The sequence below is a fragment of the Cebus imitator genome, unplaced genomic scaffold (assembly GCF_001604975.1).
Source record: "Cebus imitator isolate Cc_AM_T3 unplaced genomic scaffold, Cebus_imitator-1.0 Scaffold8, whole genome shotgun sequence".
NCBI classification, from domain to species: Eukaryota; Metazoa; Chordata; class Mammalia; order Primates; family Cebidae; genus Cebus; species Cebus imitator.
In genome coordinates this window covers 12,824,258-12,843,280 of record NW_016107323.1, presented here as the reverse complement: position 1 = coordinate 12,843,280, position 19,023 = coordinate 12,824,258, and the positions used below count along the sequence as shown (strand labels likewise).

General features: G+C 42.1%; 1 protein-coding gene across 8 annotated transcripts in view; it reads left to right on the top strand.

Moving 5' to 3' along the window:
* The window catches only part of LOC108314566 (ERC protein 2-like), a 439,969-nt gene that overhangs the window by 195,999 nt on the left and 224,947 nt on the right, over positions 1 to 19,023 (top strand). For 6 of the 8 annotated variants that reach the window (XR_001829551.2, XR_001829554.2, XR_005202634.1 and 3 more), the window contains exon 3: positions 8,053 to 8,221. Coding sequence is in view for 4 of the 8 variants with exons in the window: in XM_017543512.2 (XP_017399001.1) it covers positions 8,053 to 8,221 (169 nt within the window). In the remaining 4 variants the exon portion in view is untranslated. The remainder of the gene's footprint in view (positions 1 to 8,052; positions 8,222 to 19,023) is intronic. The other 2 variants (XR_005202640.1, XM_017543517.2) reach the window with 1 other exon arrangement.

Sequence of the window (19,023 nt, the reverse complement as noted above, 5' to 3'; positions counted from 1 at the left end):
TTTGGGTGGATCAGACATATAGTAATGAGCAATGCCTCACACATGTTCACTGCCAAGACCTGGGACAATGGTCCCTCCCATCCTTCATTTCCTTTTTGCCAGTTCTCCGGAAGGACAGGATTTGAGAGAAACATTTAGAATGGGGGGAGTAGCTCTTCCTGGCACACTTCCTCCTCTGGACTTGGACCTTTTGTATGTGGGAAAATCAGTTGGCTTAAGACTCACCAATATCCCTTTGTAGCAGGATGCCACATGATGCTGGCATTTGCCCTCTTAGTGCCCTGAAGCACACGATGTTGGCACTTGAGAGCGTCCTGGTCTAGTTGTACTTGGAGGAACCCCCGGACGGGCCAGCCGCCTACCTGACTTATGTACCGGGCAAGGAACAGGATAGAAGCTGGTGCTTAGAGCAAAGAACTTCCACAAGACTCCATGGCCCCTGTGTTAGGAAACTCCAGTCATGTGCTATTAGGTTACAAAGACAGAATTCTCCATAATTGGAATAAACTATTTTTTTGAGGTCAGTTTTAGGTGGGCAACAGGGAGCAAACCACATTAAGAAGCCTGGGCTGCCAAAGCCTAGCCTTTATGAATCTGGTCTGTTCTTTGTCCTTGCTGAAACTCGTGCTTGTTCAAATATATCTCACCCTGTGGGCCCCACCTCATGTGAGCTGCTTCGCTTTCTGCGTGGCCCCTTCTGCGTATACCATACATCATTCTGCTGGTGGGTAGGGTTGATATTAATTGATATCAAAGACCTTTTCTTTCTCAAGATGGCATATGAAAATTCAGTTTTTAAAATTTAGGCAAATGAACATCTATCTCCAGGGTTGATCACAGCAAACCTCCACCCAACCCTCACCCCAGGGGTGAGAGAGAGGCTGTTTTGAATAGGATCTTTCGTCACCGTCTGTCTGAAGTCACCTCCTACTGAACTTACAGTTGAATATTCAGGGTCATGAGGGAAAGAAAACAGTAATTAGCTGAGAAAAGTTGATTGAGCGGACTTTTTCCCCCCACAATATGATTAGAACATGACTGCCTGGGCTAAACACCATACATAATATAGGTTCTCTCTTATATGTCATTATCCAAACATTTCTTAATGGAATGCATTTTTTAAGCATCTGTTTTTGTAATTGAATGCATTTCTAAAGATGGGTCAGCTAACTAAAACAAGAACCCACAAGAAATAATGTGTTAATGCTTCTTCCCCAATCCAATTTATAATAGTTTCTAATTGGCCTGCCTCGTTTGTAACTCCTGAAATTAATTTTAGATCCTCTTTCAGAGCTCAAATCATCATTAATAGAACGACAGCAATGGGGAGTGAAGTAGAAATGTTTACAAAGCTCCCTTTTAAATGGACTGTGATAAGTGAGGTAGCCATGTATTACCATCAGAGGATCCTGGAACTCTCTTTATGAGGGCTAGCCACAGGCGACACTCAAAAGAAGGCATTTATCTTGGCAGGAGATGCCCTTCAGTCCTGTTTTGTTTTATTCCATGCAGGGTTTTTTTTTTTTTTTCCAGGGTGGCTAAAACCATTTTTTTTGGTGTTTTATTAGCTGTATCTTGACTACCTCCTACACACTGAATGACAGTTTAGGGTTATTAAATGTGTTCTTGCACATATTGTTATCCATTGTTAATCCTGACTAAATGTATGACAGGGCACAGAATTTCCCCCTTTTTTCCTTCATTGTTGCCCATATTTGTTAAAGAAATTATTGCCCTTGACATTTGTTTAGGCTGCATTTTGATAAAATGCTGTCTATGATCCACTTTCTTAGTTTTGCATTCAGCAGACTCTTAACAGATTTATGTCTCTTCACATTATCTTATCTTCCTTCCTAGTGTATGTGGGCTTCCTTTCCATATTTTAAGCTACATTTTGGGGCATAGACAGATCACCTTAGTAATTGTATACTTGAGGATGGCAATGTTCTCAAGATAATTTTGCAAGCCTTTGGTATGTACTTAAACCTACTAACTGTCTAAGAATGGGCATATATGTACTTTTCGTGTTATTTGTGAAAAGACAAAAGAGGTAGACTAAATGCTGAACATAATTTCAGGCTTATGGAACTCTCTTCAGGTTGATGGGACAGTAATAATTTCTGAAGCAATATAAATCTGGGCTTGATTCTAGAATGTAATGCTTTCATTGGAGAAAATAATGATTTTTCTGTTTCTAGTTTATATCCAAGTGTATTGTCACTGGTATACTCTTTACACTTGAGCCTTTTTAAAAAAATGGTACATCAGAACTGGCAGTATTTTAGTTTTTCCAGTTTTTGAATGGCTGAACAAAAATTTGCCATGAGAAAAAAAAAGCAAAATATTTAATGTAAACTTCCTAATCTATTTCAATGTTTGTGATTTTTTTTGTTAGGTGCTTTCTGTCAATGTATCAGTAAATTGGCTTGTGGGAATTGTAAAAGTGTAGAATCTGATGGTAGGGATGGCAAATTAGTCTTTATAAAATTATGTTCAGTGTACCCATCCCCCCAAAAAACCCTGATCTTTAAGGCAGGAATAATGACAACCCATAACTGCACACAATTAGCTCACAGTGATTTAAATTACAGGTTGAGTACCCCTCATCTGAAATGCATGGGACCAGAAGTATATCAGGTTTCATATTTTTTTCAGATTTTGAAATATTTGCTTTACACTTACCAAATGAACATCTCAAATCCAAATATCTAGAATGCTGCAATGAGCATTGTCTTTGAACGACCTGTTGGTGCTCTAAACATCTTGGATTTTAGAGTACTTTGGATTTTGGATTTTTGGATTTGGGAAGTTCAACCTATGTTAGCTAAAGTCTATTAGCTTAAGAAAGAGTTACTTTAACTCATTTTGTAAAACTTTTTGCTTCAAAAACCAAATTCAATGGCTCTGTTAGCCTGGAATTAAGAGTTTGTTTAATTCTAGGCCTGCCATCCCTGTACAAATAGGTAATAGCCAGATAAACCTTAACATATTCAGAATAATTGCTGAATATTTTAAAGTATGAAATGTTCATATTTCTCTAATTTTATATACCTTTTAATCTTCTATTAATGATTCTTTGATTTAAATGGACTAGAATTATTGATTGTATATCTCAATCAAGGTATTTTTGGGGAAAATATCATTAGCTTATGGCCAATAGTTAAATGAAGGTTTCAAAATATATATAGCCTTAGTTACATTAATTTTATTTAGAGTTCTATGATTGTATAATGCCGTATCTATGAAAATAGATTTGTTAGCCAAAGGCAAAACAAAATAAAACAAAACTACAATGAGAAAAAAGTTATAAAGAGCAAAATAGATTATTTTATATCAATATTAATTTAAGGTTAGTGAGTGGCTTTAAATGTAATTTTATTAGAAATATATTTAATGTACTTTGAGGTTTGATAATTCAGGTTAATTTGACTTGGAACTGTATTTAATAACATTTGTAGAGAATTATAAATTGATATGTGTTTTTCTCTGGCAGTAAAGTGTTGATTAGAAATTAATTTGTTGTGATTTTTGGTAGTATCATGAGAGGAGAAATGTATTAAAGCTTAAAAGCCTAAATTTTAGAATCATAGAGAAAGGAGAGTTTAGAACAAATACTTTTTGGGTTGATGATGACTTTTGACAGTTATTAAAGCTATATAATATCAAATTTTGACCCAGAAGAGGAAAATGGGTTAAAGCAGGCTGAAAGTAGACACAGGGAGCCTGGTTAGGAGATTACTACAGTTTTCCAAGTGGTGGATGATGTAGATCGTATCAAACATTGTATGAGTGTGAAAATTTTGTGTGTGAGTGTGAAAATATGTGTGTGTATACCTATCTGTGCATAAAGAATGGGATATATTATAGGTAACTTGGGTGGGAAAATGGGCAAATTACATACCTGAGAAGATTTTGAACCATGTACCTGCAGTTTACTTGATGACTCAAAGCTTGACTTACAAGTGTTAAATGTTTACTCTTAAGATATTTTCTAAGAATAATGCTTAAAAGTATAAGCAGAACAAAGTAAAAAATGGCCTCATTCATCCTGTCACCTTGAAATGGTGATTATTATCATTTTGGTATACTTTATTCCTGTCCTTGTTTCTTCCTGTGAATATAGCTTTACGTTTTAGGGATATTTTTGGATATACATTTGTATGTCAAGGACTGTGAAGGGTCTGAGATCTTCCCTACTGGCATGCTAACAGGTGAGCCTGCCTCAGTTGCATGGATGCAGGCAGGTGACAAGAGACTTCTGGGCCAAAGATAAAGGACTTTATTGCAAATGGCACAGAATGAATAATTAGTATATTTGTGTCAATTCTCCTTTCTCCAAGTCTCATGGAGACCAGTCGGATGGACTGGATGAACACATACATGCAGTCGTTTGTATTATCGGAGAGCAACCCTGAGATTAGAGAATCCGAATATTTTATAATGGTCAGTAACATGCCTACCTGCCTTTTGCTCTAGAAGGAGACACTATTTTATAGGGCAGTAAGCGTGTCTACCTTTTGATCCAAAAAGATATACCACTTCTGTCTTTGAAAGATTGTCTCTATACAAACATTCTTGAAAGATTGTCAGAAAAGAAAATAGTGCCTGTGCTTGTAAAATGTACAGAAACATGAGTCATAGAGAATTATTTCTCAACAAGCATAAATATTTTCCCATGTCACTAAAGTTTTTTAATTAGCATTTAAAATAACTGCATATGTCTGTAAAAATGCAGTTGTAGGCCGGGCGCGGCAGCTCAGGCCTGTAATCCTAGCACTTTGGGAGGCTGAAGCAGGCAGATAATGAGGTCAAGAGATGGAGACCATCCTGGCCAACATGATGAAACCCCGTCTCTACTAAAAATACAAAAATTAGCTGGGCATTGTGGCCCATGCCTGTAGTCCCAGATACTCAGGAGGCTGAGGCAGGAGAATCACTTGAACCCAGGAGGCGGAGGTTGCAATGAGCTGAGATCACGCCACTGCACTCCCGCCTGGTAACACAGTGAGACTCTGTCTCAAAAGAAAAAAAAAAAAAAAGATGCAGTTGTAGAGATGTAGTCAATTTACCTCCAGCCCCCAATTTTCCTAATATTGGTCCTTTAGTTTGTTTTCATTTAAAAAGCTTCACTTAGATATTTCAGTTTGGAACAGAGGGGATAAAATGTTGCAGTCACCTTGTGTGTTATGGTTAAAGTTTGGAATAGCAGATAGCAAATAGACTCTCTCTGATTTAAAGTCTATATAGCCTCTTCAGCTTCGCCCTCTGTGTAAATATGTACTGGCTGGAAGCCACAAGCATGTCTATTGTCTCAACTGTTATCCAAAGGCAGACAGGCTCTGTGAAGCTGGATATTAATGCTGCTGGTGGTAGTCCAGCCTGTACTGCTTTTCTTCTGGAAAATGGAGATATTTCCTGACATGTTCTGCTGCTCACACATCTGTGTGAGCTTCAAACAGAAGCTCCTACTGCCAGGCATTAGTGGGGCCCAGAAAACTCCATATAAATCCCTGCAGTGAAAAGGGGAATAATCTGAGATCCAAATAATGACCACCTTGTCCAAACATCTGGAGAGGGCCTGGTCTGGTGATGGGGATTAAAGAAAGGCAAAACAGGATCATGATCAGGTTTTAGTCCTGGGGCTTGTGTGCAAGGGAAGCTCCCATTGTGGAGGCTTCCTTGGAGCTGTGGGGTACTTCCAAAGTATCTAGAATGTTTCAGAAGAGACACAAATGGTGGGGATAAGACTTTTCTTGGTGGAAAGGAGGATTCAACGAAACGCACCCAGGAGAGCTATTTCCTACTCAAAAATCATCCCAGAAAATTCCAGGTTAAAATTTGTGACAGATGTGGTCATAAAATTATACTGTAAAGATGGAAGGGGGTAACTTTCAAACTTTTCTGAATAAGCGATGACTGTAGGTTAAGCAGGAAGCAAAGCATTCTAATTTTTTTAAAAAATGGGAGGAAGAGGCATCTGGTGATATCTGCAAAGTCTGTAAAAAGTGAAAAATGAACTTCTTCCTTGAACTAACATTTTCAGGCACCTGCTATGTGCTAAGGGATCTTCTAGAAGTTTGAGAATTGGTGGTATATAAGATTGGTGAGGTCTCAATTTCATGGAGCATCAAATCTAGAAAGCAAATCATAAATAAGGTTCTATCAAATGGCGAAGAGTGCTATGAAAAAAACGAAGCAGTGTAATGTGACCGACCACCGATTTGGACAGAGGTGGTCCAAGTCAGTGGTCTGTCACAGACATGCAAGATGAAGAGCTATGTGAGGCAAAAGCACAGAAAGGCAAAGCCTGTGAGGTGAGGACATGGGTAACATTTCTGAGGACTAGCAGAGACCTGGAATGAAATATGCCAGAGCCTAATGATTGAGGAAGGAGGAGAGGAACAGAGGCCTTCAGAGAGGTAGTCAGGGCTGGTTGATATAATGTGTTGCAAGCATCAGTAAAGGGTCTGGATTTCAAGTCTAAAGGGTGATGCAATGGGTCTTTATTTTTTTTATTTTTATTTTTTTTGAGACGGAGTTTCACTCATGTTACCCAGGCTAGAGTGCAATAGCGTGATCTCAGCTCACCGCAACCTCCGCCTCCTGGATTCAGGCAATTCTCCTGCCTCAGCCTCCTGAGTAGCTGGGATTACAGGCACGCACCACCATGCCCAGCTAATTTTTTGTATTTTTAGTAGAGACGGGGTTTCACCATGTTGACCAGGATGGTCTCGATCTCTTGACCTCGTGATCCACCCGCTTCGGCCTCTCAAAGTGCTGGGATTACAGGCTTGAGCCACTGTGCCCGGCCTGCAATGGGTCTTTACATAACACAATGGTGGAATCTGAAAGATGCCTTTACTCTCTTTACCAAGAAGATCAATGAGTAAGCTTTTGTAGTGGCCCCCAATGCATGATGCTGATGATTCGTTGATATTTTTATAGTAGTGCATGAGTTTAGATAAGGGACGTACTTTCAAGTAAAACCTACTGAAGTTGTCAGTGTGCTGGCTCTGGATAGAGAAAGAAGGAAAGAACTCAAGGATGACTTCTAAGTTCAGGGTTTGCGCTACTTAGTGTATGTAGTGTAATTACTGAAATAAGGAAGGCTGAAGAAGTAATTGTTTTCAGTGGGATGGCAAGGGAACATCACTAAATGCATTGAAAATAGAACAGGATTTCCAGTAAATATCTCTGCCCAACTTCAAAAGAAAATCTTGTATGAAAAACATAATACATGAAATGCTACCCAGTTTGGGGGAGTTTTCTTAGAGTAGCTAGAACCTTACTTGGTGCTATAGTTTGCATGTTTCCCCCAAAAGTTCATGTGTTGGAAACTTAATTGCCAATATAACAGTATTAAAAGGCAGAGGGCATTAAGAGGTGCTTAGATCATGAGGATCATAAGGGTAGAGTGCTCACAAATGGACTAATTCCCTTATCTCAGGAGTGAACTAGCTCTTGAGAGAGCAGGTTGTTATAAAAGCAAGCTTTGCTTGATCTTGTGGTCTCTTTCACACTTGCTCACTTGTCCTTCCACTGTTCTGCCACATTAGTACAAAAGCCCTTGCTGGAAGCTACCACCATGACCTTAAACTTCCCAATCTCCAGAATCATGGGCCAAATAAACATTTTTTCTTTATAAATTATGCAGCCTCGGTTATTATTTTATAACAACAGAAAACAGACTAAGATTCTTGGCAAATTGATGGATGGATAGATGAACGTATGTATGTTTGGATGGATGGTTGGATAGATGGATAAATGTGTCAGCAATGAATGCTCAAATTAGCTCCCTCGCATTTCTAATATGTGTCTACATCTATGAAGTCATTAAAAGATTCCTCTCTCAGTGGCTGTAGTGTGCAGGTCTGAGGAATTCTGACCCAAACGATTTTGTCCATTCTGAAAGCCAAAGAGCTAGTTTGTCTTGAGTATTATTCATAATTTCTTCCCATTGAGACAATACTCTGGTTCATTTCAAATATAAATGCCAATTCTTTGGGTTTTTTTACTTTATAAAAATGATCTCAATAATCTTTATTTTACCAGACAGGAAGCACTACTTGCAGCCATCAGTGAAAAAGATGCAAACATTGCTCTGCTGGAATTGTCTGCCTCCAAAAAGAAAAAGACACAGGAAGAAGTCATGGCCCTCAAGCGGGAAAAAGACCGACTAGTGCATCAATTAAAGCAGCAGGTGGGGCCTCCTGCAAGAAAGGTGTGTTTTGTTGGGTTTGGGGCTTTGGGGGCTTTCTCTGGGTTTTAGCCTCTCTTCATTTTCCCATGTCCATCCTGTGGGCTCAAGCAGCTAAAACCAGGTAGGAGCACAATGGTCCCAGTTGTCGCTGGACCACCATTTTACTGCCTGTCTGTGTTTATGTGCATGTGGCTGGGCTTGTGTGGTTTGCACCCAGTGCTGTTTTCCTTTCTTTTGTGTCAGCCTCATCTCCCCAGAAAAAGCTCTCAGACCTCTTCCTTCCAATGGACTTTGTTTGACTTCTGATTAAATTCTAGAAACTTACAATTAAGTTCTGGGCAACTTCTTTCCTGTTGGACCTGTTACCTTCCATCTTGCTCACTTCTGGTCCCTGTAAATAACTGCCCTCATCTAGGTTTTTAGGTTTCTTTCTCTCTATTCTTCCAACTTTAGTTCTTGGACTATTTCCTCCAACACCCTTCAGACAAGGACCATCTCCTAGCACTATCAGACTATGCTTAGAGAACACCCAGCTATTATTCACTCTAATTTTTAAAAATCACCTGTTTGCCCCATTATCCTGTGTTTTCTCCTTTCTAGGCCACTGTATTTGTTTTGAGGGACATGGAAGGAGGGGCATAGTTCTAACTTATACAGAAAGTTTCTTGCTCTTTGGAGGGTTTTCTGGAAGTGGCTTAAATGAAAATAATTATACCTGAAGCATATGGAAAATCATCCATGAAATCTTCTCCTCCTCATGTAACTTGGTGACTCTTATAAGCAATGATTAAAGCTATTCACTAAGATTCTAGTTCATTATGAAACTCACTCAGCTCGATGGTTTATGACCTTGCAGGGTAGCTACCACATTTTAGCTAGGGCCATATGTGGCTCTGAAGCTCTCTAATGGCCACACAGTTACCATGTGGAGTGTGTCCATATTGACTCAGCCCCTAGGGCAAGCTCTCTGCCTGCTAGAGTGATCTATGCTGAGCACCATGGGCAAGGTGAGTGGAAGGGAAACCTGAAGGAGTAAGTACACTCCCCTTCCAGTGTGACCAACCCTTATCCCTCGGGAATGAAAAGGCATACAATTGGCTCTGCCCCAGAGTTCATTTCTCATGGGGCTGCCTTGTTCAGAGAGACAGAGAGAGAGAGGAGACAAAGAGCGAGAATGAGAGAGAGAGAGAGAGGCCACTACTGTGCCTGGGCACCCTCTCCTTGTAGAGGGAGGGTCCCAGTCACTGCCAGACACTGGGGTCATTCCACAGAGTGGCATGCCTTGCTAATGCTGGTCTCAGGGGTCGGGGATTGCTTACACCTGACCTTTTTGTTTGGAGCTGTGCATCTTTTCCACTGAGTTTTCCACCCACTTGGCCACAGACAGTCAAAATGAGCATCCTTCTTTGCTTTTCCCTATTCCTTCCCTGTGCCTTGCCCTCCTGCACCTAACCATTGTAGCTTTCTCCCACAGGTTTATAGACCTAAGAAACAGCTTTCGAGCTCGAATATACCATGCACTTGTGGTGCTGGCTACAGTCCAGATATTACGGCCAAGTACCATGTGTCCAGCTACGATGCATACATGATCCAAAGGTCTCAGGTCAGTCAGCTGCTAAAGAGACACTTGCCCCCACTATTGGGGTTGGGGGTGCGTAAGAGCTCATCCAACCTTGACCTTTACCTCTTTTGCTGATTTCTAATACTCTACGGCTGTAAAGTCTGAGACCATAGATGACAGCATTATATCATGATTTGCAGTGTCATTTCATTTATTGTCTATATGCCAATGGTTCCAGACTTGGCAGCCATCTGATAGGGTCAGCTCTTGCTGCATTAGCTTGGTGGAGCTGCAGAGCCAAGGCCGCCAGAAGCCTTCCTGTCAGATAGAGTGAATAATTTTTGCTTTCTTTCTCTTAGATACTTTGCTCCTCATGTTTCCCTCTACTTTTCCCAATAAGGAATTTTAAGACTGCCTTTTTTCTTTCTCAGCATCATGAAAATGCACTTCTTGATTCCAGTAAGGATTGAGCATAGTCCCTCAGATTTCTCCTGGGAACCTGCACAAAGCCTATATTGTCTACAACAGTCCTGGTTTTTGGTGTCATGGGGTACATTTGGGAAACCCCAGCTATGCAGAGTTCAGCTTCTATATGTGCTAAGGCAGTGTCTGAAGGGCTGCCGTGGAGAAGGAGGCAGTGAAAGAAGAGGATGGGCTTCTTGGTGATTTAGGTCTGATATCCTTCCTCATCCCACTCACCAAAGAGCAGAAAAAATCACCTGAATTTCAATATCCTTATTGCCAATGATAATGACTCTAAAAACAATGATTAATGTGCTGTCAAAGTAATCCCCTTTTATTGAGCATTTACTCTCTGCTAGGTGGTGTATCCAGTGTCATTCAGAGATGTTGTCCCATAGTCCTCTTGGCAACCTGTGAGTGTGTGCAGGATTATCTCCCTTTTCTAGGGAGCATAACAGGCTCAGCGTGTGGAATAACCAGTCCAAGGATTCACAGCTTGTAAGTGACAGGACTCAGGCTTTAGAAAGTCTACTGGATTCCACGCATACCCCACCAAGTTCAGGGAGGAACTCAGAATGTCAAGCAAAATGATATTCCCAGAAATTGTGAGGGTCTCCTTATCTTCATAAGCCTAAAGTGGATGCCAAAAAAACCATTTAAGAATGTTCTCCAGCTGTTCACAAACAGTAGGTTCTGCCTGGAGTTCTTAGGCGTAGGCTCTTTGATCACATCAACAACAGTTACTAATACTTTTGAGCTCTCATTATGTGCTAAGCATGGGTCTAAAGGCTTTACGTACATCAACTCGACACCTCCCAGCAAGACTAAGGGTTTGATACTCACGGAGGAAGAGCCAGAGGCCCAGAGAGGTTAGGCATCTTGCTCAGCCTCAAAGTTGGATACACCATAATGCTTAAGGAGACCCTTAGCCAGACAATCATAAAAGATGATACCCAAAGTCAAACTGCTTAAGCTGAATCCTGTTTCTAGCATTTATTAGCTGGGTGATCACAGGCAAGATACTAAACCTTCTTGAACCTCAGTTTCCTCATCTGTAAATTGGGCTAACAATTCAAAGAGTTATTGTGAGATGAAAGTTAAACCATGTACTCTGCACATGCATGGCACATAATAGGTGCTATATATATGTATAAGCTGCTATTGTAACTACCATTACTATTAATACTACTAGTAGTGCCACTACTACTACTAGTTGATATTATCACTGCCAACCCTCAGAGGTAGTTTAATTTTGATTTCATCATTACTGTTTTTGCACACAGCTGGGCACATGTTGAGAATACATTGTTGATCTATGGCAACTGTGGAAGAAAGAGCATATAGTTGTTGACACCTAAGCCTTCCTGGTCCACCTCTCCTAAAGCCAACGCATTTGTGGAGCAGTGAGCAGACATGCCAGGAACCCTGGACCCCAGGTCCCAGCCTGCACTGAGGAGGCCATAGCACGTATGAAATTTGCTTGGTTTGTGTATGCAGCCCACATAGATATCAATGAGGGAGGGCAGTCCTGGGAGGGTGAGCCCCAGGCCTCAGTTGTCTTGACCTGCATAGCTGACTTGGAAGAGCAGAGCTCTTTCAGGGACCAGGCCAATGAGAAGGGAAGGCCTGGCCTGCTCAGTCTTCTGTGCAGATATTGAGGCAGACTGGCTCATGAGAGATGCCACCCTCTTCAGATTGCCTTCTTTTTTCAAGATATGGTCTCACTCTGTCACCCAGGCTGGGGTACAGTGGTGCAGCCACAGCTCACTTCAGCTTCTACCTCCGAAGCTCAAGCAATCCTCCCACCTCAGCAAGGAGCCCAATATGGCTGGCATGGAGTGAGCAAGGAAGCAAGGAAGTGAGTTGTCAGATGAGTAGAGTAGACTGTAGCACTCCTAGGCAGGATCTGCTAAGAGTGGTGTACTCTGAGGCAGAACTTCTGTGCAGTTAGGAAGCAGAATCCACTAGCTCTGCAGGCTTAGAACAGGGAGGGCTCCCCTCGGCACCACTCTGGACTGCCCTGTTTAAGGCTGCCCTAGTGAGCCCATTCTCCACATCCCCGAACTCCAGCCTCCATAGAGTCTCAAGGTACTTGGTTTGCCTTTTTAGGGAACACTGCTACTTCCATTGGAGCCACGAAAGAGAACTCATGCCAGAATTTGCCTGTCACGCCTGACAAGATTTTTAAGTAGTATGGGAGCAGGGTTGATGACAAAATACCTTCCCTGACTTTCTAGCAGTCTCAACAACATGCCAGCAGAGTCCAGGTCTTGACCTTCCTTGCTGTCAAGAGACATGCAGGTAGATAAGAGTGGCCGTTACCCTGCTATTGGCCTGCACTGGGGGTTGCCTGTGCCTAGGAGAAGAAGTACATCTGGCCTCCAGGCCAGGCCAGCTGTTTTCAAACTTCAGTGGGCAGAAACATAATCCTTTCTAAAGATAAATCTCAGGTTACACTCATCACCTTCCAGTCCTTACTGCTGAAAACCCTTCCCAGCCTACTCTAGGTGTTAGGATAAATACAAACTCAAACCAATGTGCTCTGTATCTTGCACGTACCCTTCCCTTTGCCTGGAATGTTTTCCCCTCTTTTCTTTAGCTAGTTAATGCCTACTCATCCATTCAGTCTTAGTCCAACATCACTTCTTCGGGGAAGTCTTCTGGGACTTGCTCAATTGGGTCAAATCTGCCAAGTTGACACTTTTCAGCACATGTATTATCCATTTTATAGCACTGGTAACAGATGCAATTTTGTATCTGTTTTGTGATTATTTTAATAATGACTATCTGCCTTGCTAGTATTGAGCTCCATAAGGCCTGAGAATATGGTAACATGACTCCTAACATGCTAGTAGGCATTCAGCAAATATTTGTTGAATGTATGAATGAATGAATAAATCATGAAGGCAGATTCTTAAGAAAAAAGGCATCATTGATTAATCATGATCCTCCTTCCTTGTAGATAAGACTTAGCCTCATAATTCTCACTCCAATATTCTAGGCAACCACCACCAGTCTGTAGGGCTTGATAGAGGAGATGAGGCCTGTGTGTCAGCTTGATGACCACAGAACAGCACCATGCCCTTTCTTGCCACATTCCAAGACACTTTATAGAGTGACTTTTCCCGTGGTTGAACTATTTGGGATGATAGCAATTTTGGACTTTTATTCCAATTTTTTTTTTTTTTACCTTCTTCTAATTCAAATCTTCTCTAATTTCTTGGGTTCTTTTTAAATAAACTGTCACTGAGTTCTCAGAAGTAGCAGAGATTGCTTGCTGTTATGAAGGGAATCTTTCCATTTCATCCCTGAAAACTCCTGAGTATCTCATAAATCAATTTGCCTAGAAATACTTTAGCTCTTGTTAAACATCTGTCAGGAAAGCCAAAGGTGATATGAAATGAGCTGAGAAATTCCAGCTATGCCTAACAATGAAAGAATCTTTGTGATGCCCTTCAGGTGTTGACATTTGGGTTAGTTCTAGGCTGAGCATGGTATAAAGGTAAAAGAGCAGTACAAATTAACTTTCTCCTACTCGTTACATTCAAAAAAGATAAAGAGTTGATTCTAATTTGATGGAGTAGATATCTAAAACTATCCAACTTTTCTATGTCTTCCACTTCTGTTTCTTTACAGGCACATACCTCTGATACTTTTACTTTACTTTTTTTAAAAAAATAATCTTGCTTGCAGATTTGTACAGTTTTGGAAGAGAGCCTCAATTGGGAATTAGCTAAATTTTGATTTGGTTCTTTTTCCAAGGAGGCCAGTTCTGAATAATAATTACTACCTTTCCTTTTTTGGTATCTTGGAGCCAATCCTCCCAACACTTTTCCTTCACCCTTGAAAAAAGGACTGACATCAAAATAATTAATTCTGAAATCACTGGATTTGCCTGCTGCTAAGGTGTTTTTGAAGAAAGCTTAAAACTAAATCTTGTCCCCTAAGCCATATTCGCAAATGCCCCCCTATGTGCTGAAGTAGTGATACGCACATCCTTGACGAAAATGCCTTTTTAAAACGAGGGCCAGACATTACTGTTTAGTTAAAATTAGAACCAGCTTATTTCTCAGAACTGGTTAGACTACTTTTGAGATCAGAGATAAATTGTACTTGGTTTTCTTTTCTCTTTCCTAGCACTTCTGGACATTGCTTTTGGCCACCAGGAAACACGTAGGTCAGCTGGAGCAGGAAGACATTAAGACCAAGAGACTAGTCCATTGGTTCTGTGTGATCTCTGGGGCTTGCAGAAAAAAAAAAATCCCATGTCTAGGTAAACATTCTGGAGGCCATAACAAGTTGCATGTAACGTAATCTATTTAGGTAGAGCCTCTCTGGCCTGTGTTGTCTGAAAATCACAGGACTGTCTACAAGGATTAGTCACAGATGTGGTGAAGAATGGGAGAAGGCAGAGGCTGCCCTGGAATGTGTTCAGGAGAGCCACCTACAAGGATGGAATCCTAGTCAAAGTTGGATCTCAGCAGAGGTAGACCCACCCTGTTGAGGAAAGTAAAAAGCACCTAAGTGGAGTGGTTAGCCAGACATTTCTTCCCCGCTCTGCTAGAAGCCATGGTTGTACTTCCCATTTACACTTTCATTGCTTCACGTGCAGACGACTTTTAATTACCCTTTATGGTTCAGGAGGTTAGCACAGTTAAACAGCAGTAGAGGAACTCCATGCAGTAGGGTTCCCAAAGCCTCCTGTTGTGTTTGGATTACCTCCAGAAAAGCTTGATTTGATCCCAGCATTGTAATGCTTCACAGACTTGGTCCAGATCAAATTGCTAAAATGCAAATGTATTGGTTTTTACAGCAGACCCACTTTGGGTTAAGCTGTTTGTGTCCCACTGGTAGAATCTAGCCTTATCTCTATTTATCTTTGACTGCAATGCAGTGTCTTTGCAGTCTACTCTAGAGAACTCCTTTTAATAAAAAAAGGAATACTCAGTCCTGTCAGGCCATTCTTATGGAGGTAAACCCTGAACTTCTCAGTGTTACTATAAACAATTTCCTCTTAAGGTCCAAGCAATTGGGTAAGACACTCATCTGCTCTCTTAGCCTTATCCTAGGCAGCTGGTGCCTCAACCCCAGTACTCAGCGAATCCATTCAGTTTGCTGTTGCAACAAAAAATAGCACTCAATGAATATGGAGGCAAAGTATTTTCTCTGATTTTATGTATTTTTCAAATCCCTATCAGAAGGGCATCTTCCCAGGGCATCAAACTGACCTAATGGCCAACTATGTGAGCCTCTCACCTGAATGTCTTGCTTGGGTGAAAGCTCTGTTTTAGCTCCTCTCCCTAAATATGCATGGAGCACTTCTGGGCTCTCCTTGGCTATAGGAGGTGTTGATTTTGTCCTTGAGTCTTGGAGTTTTATCNGAGAGAGAGAGAGAGAGGCCACTACTGTGCCTGGGCACCCTCTCCTTGTAGAGGGAGGGTCCCAGTCACTGCCAGACACTGGGGTCATTCCACAGAGTGGCATGCCTTGCTAATGCTGGTCTCAGGGGTCGGGGATTGCTTACACCTGACCTTTTTGTTTGGAGCTGTGCATCTTTTCCACTGAGTTTTCCACCCACTTGGCCACAGACAGTCAAAATGAGCATCCTTCTTTGCTTTTCCCTATTCCTTCCCTGTGCCTTGCCCTCCTGCACCTAACCATTGTAGCTTTCTCCCACAGGTTTATAGACCTAAGAAACAGCTTTCGAGCTCGAATATACCATGCACTTGTGGTGCTGGCTACAGTCCAGATATTACGGCCAAGTACCATGTGTCCAGCTACGATGCATACATGATCCAAAGGTCTCAGGTCAGTCAGCTGCTAAAGAGACACTTGCCCCCACTATTGGGGTTGGGGGTGCGTAAGAGCTCATCCAACCTTGACCTTTACCTCTTTTGCTGATTTCTAATACTCTACGGCTGTAAAGTCTGAGACCATAGATGACAGCATTATATCATGATTTGCAGTGTCATTTCATTTATTGTCTATATGCCAATGGTTCCAGACTTGGCAGCCATCTGATAGGGTCAGCTCTTGCTGCATTAGCTTGGTGGAGCTGCAGAGCCAAGGCCGCCAGAAGCCTTCCTGTCAGATAGAGTGAATAATTTTTGCTTTCTTTCTCTTAGATACTTTGCTCCTCATGTTTCCCTCTACTTTTCCCAATAAGGAATTTTAAGACTGCCTTTTTTCTTTCTCAGCATCATGAAAATGCACTTCTTGATTCCAGTAAGGATTGAGCATAGTCCCTCAGATTTCTCCTGGGAACCTGCACAAAGCCTATATTGTCTACAACAGTCCTGGTTTTTGGTGTCATGGGGTACATTTGGGAAACCCCAGCTATGCAGAGTTCAGCTTCTATATGTGCTAAGGCAGTGTCTGAAGGGCTGCCGTGGAGAAGGAGGCAGTGAAAGAAGAGGATGGGCTTCTTGGTGATTTAGGTCTGATATCCTTCCTCATCCCACTCACCAAAGAGCAGAAAAAATCACCTGAATTTCAATATCCTTATTGCCAATGATAATGACTCTAAAAACAATGATTAATGTGCTGTCAAAGTAATCCCCTTTTATTGAGCATTTACTCTCTGCTAGGTGGTGTATCCAGTGTCATTCAGAGATGTTGTCCCATAGTCCTCTTGGCAACCTGTGAGTGTGTGCAGGATTATCTCCCTTTTCTAGGGAGCATAACAGGCTCAGCGTGTGGAATAACCAGTCCAAGGATTCACAGCTTGTAAGTGACAGGACTCAGGCTTTAGAAAGTCTACTGGATTCCACGCATACCCCACCAAGTTCAGGGAGGAACTCAGAATGTCAAGCAAAATGATATTCCCAGAAATTGTGAGGGTCTCCTTATCTTCATAAGCCTAAAGTGGATGCCAAAAAAACCATTTAAGAATGTTCTCCAGCTGTTCACAAACAGTAGGTTCTGCCTGGAGTTCTTAGGCGTAGGCTCTTTGATCACATCAACAACAGTTACTAATACTTTTGAGCTCTCATTATGTGCTAAGCATGGGTCTAAAGGCTTTACGTACATCAACTCGACACCTCCCAGCAAGACTAAGGGTTTGATACTCACGGAGGAAGAGCCAGAGGCCCAGAGAGGTTAGGCATCTTGCTCAGCCTCAAAGTTGGATACACCATAATGCTTAAGGAGACCCTTAGCCAGACAATCATAAAAGATGATACCCAAAGTCAAACTGCTTAAGCTGAATCCTGTTTCTAGCATTTATTAGCTGGGTGATCACAGGCAAGATACTAAACCTTCTTGAACCTCAGTTTCCTCATCTGTAAATTGGGCTAACAATTCAAAGAGTTATTGTGAGATGAAAGTTAAACCATGTACTCTGCACATGCATGGCACATAATAGGTGCTATATATATGTATAAGCTGCTATTGTAACTACCATTACTATTAATACTACTAGTAGTGCCACTACTACTACTAGTTGATATTATCACTGCCAACCCTCAGAGGTAGTTTAATTTTGATTTCATCATTACTGTTTTTGCACACAGCTGGGCACATGTTGAGAATACATTGTTGATCTATGGCAACTGTGGAAGAAAGAGCATATAGTTGTTGACACCTAAGCCTTCCTGGTCCACCTCTCCTAAAGCCAACGCATTTGTGGAGCAGTGAGCAGACATGCCAGGAACCCTGGACCCCAGGTCCCAGCCTGCACTGAGGAGGCCATAGCACGTATGAAATTTGCTTGGTTTGTGTATGCAGCCCACATAGATATCAATGAGGGAGGGCAGTCCTGGGAGGGTGAGCCCCAGGCCTCAGTTGTCTTGACCTGCATAGCTGACTTGGAAGAGCAGAGCTCTTTCAGGGACCAGGCCAATGAGAAGGGAAGGCCTGGCCTGCTCAGTCTTCTGTGCAGATATTGAGGCAGACTGGCTCATGAGAGATGCCACCCTCTTCAGATTGCCTTCTTTTTTCAAGATATGGTCTCACTCTGTCACCCAGGCTGGGGTACAGTGGTGCAGCCACAGCTCACTTCAGCTTCTACCTCCGAAGCTCAAGCAATCCTCCCACCTCAGCAAGGAGCCCAATATGGCTGGCATGGAGTGAGCAAGGAAGCAAGGAAGTGAGTTGTCAGATGAGTAGAGTAGACTGTAGCACTCCTAGGCAGGATCTGCTAAGAGTGGTGTACTCTGAGGCAGAACTTCTGTGCAGTTAGGAAGCAGAATCCACTAGCTCTGCAGGCTTAGAACAGGGAGGGCTCCCCTCGGCACCACTCTGGACTGCCCTGTTTAAGGCTGCCCTAGTGAGCCCATTCTCCACATCCCCGAACTCCAGCCTCCATAGAGTCTCAAGGTACTTGGTTTGCCTTTTTAGGGAACACTGCTACTTCCATTGGAGCCACGAAAGAGAACTCATGCCAGAATTTGCCTGTCACGCCTGACAAGATTTTTAAGTAGTATGGGAGCAGGGTTGATGACAAAATACCTTCCCTGACTTTCTAGCAGTCTCAACAACATGCCAGCAGAGTCCAGGTCTTGACCTTCCTTGCTGTCAAGAGACATGCAGGTAGATAAGAGTGGCCGTTACCCTGCTATTGGCCTGCACTGGGGGTTGCCTGTGCCTAGGAGAAGAAGTACATCTGGCCTCCAGGCCAGGCCAGCTGTTTTCAAACTTCAGTGGGCAGAAACATAATCCTTTCTAAAGATAAATCTCAGGTTACACTCATCACCTTCCAGTCCTTACTGCTGAAAACCCTTCCCAGCCTACTCTAGGTGTTAGGATAAATACAAACTCAAACCAATGTGCTCTGTATCTTGCACGTACCCTTCCCTTTGCC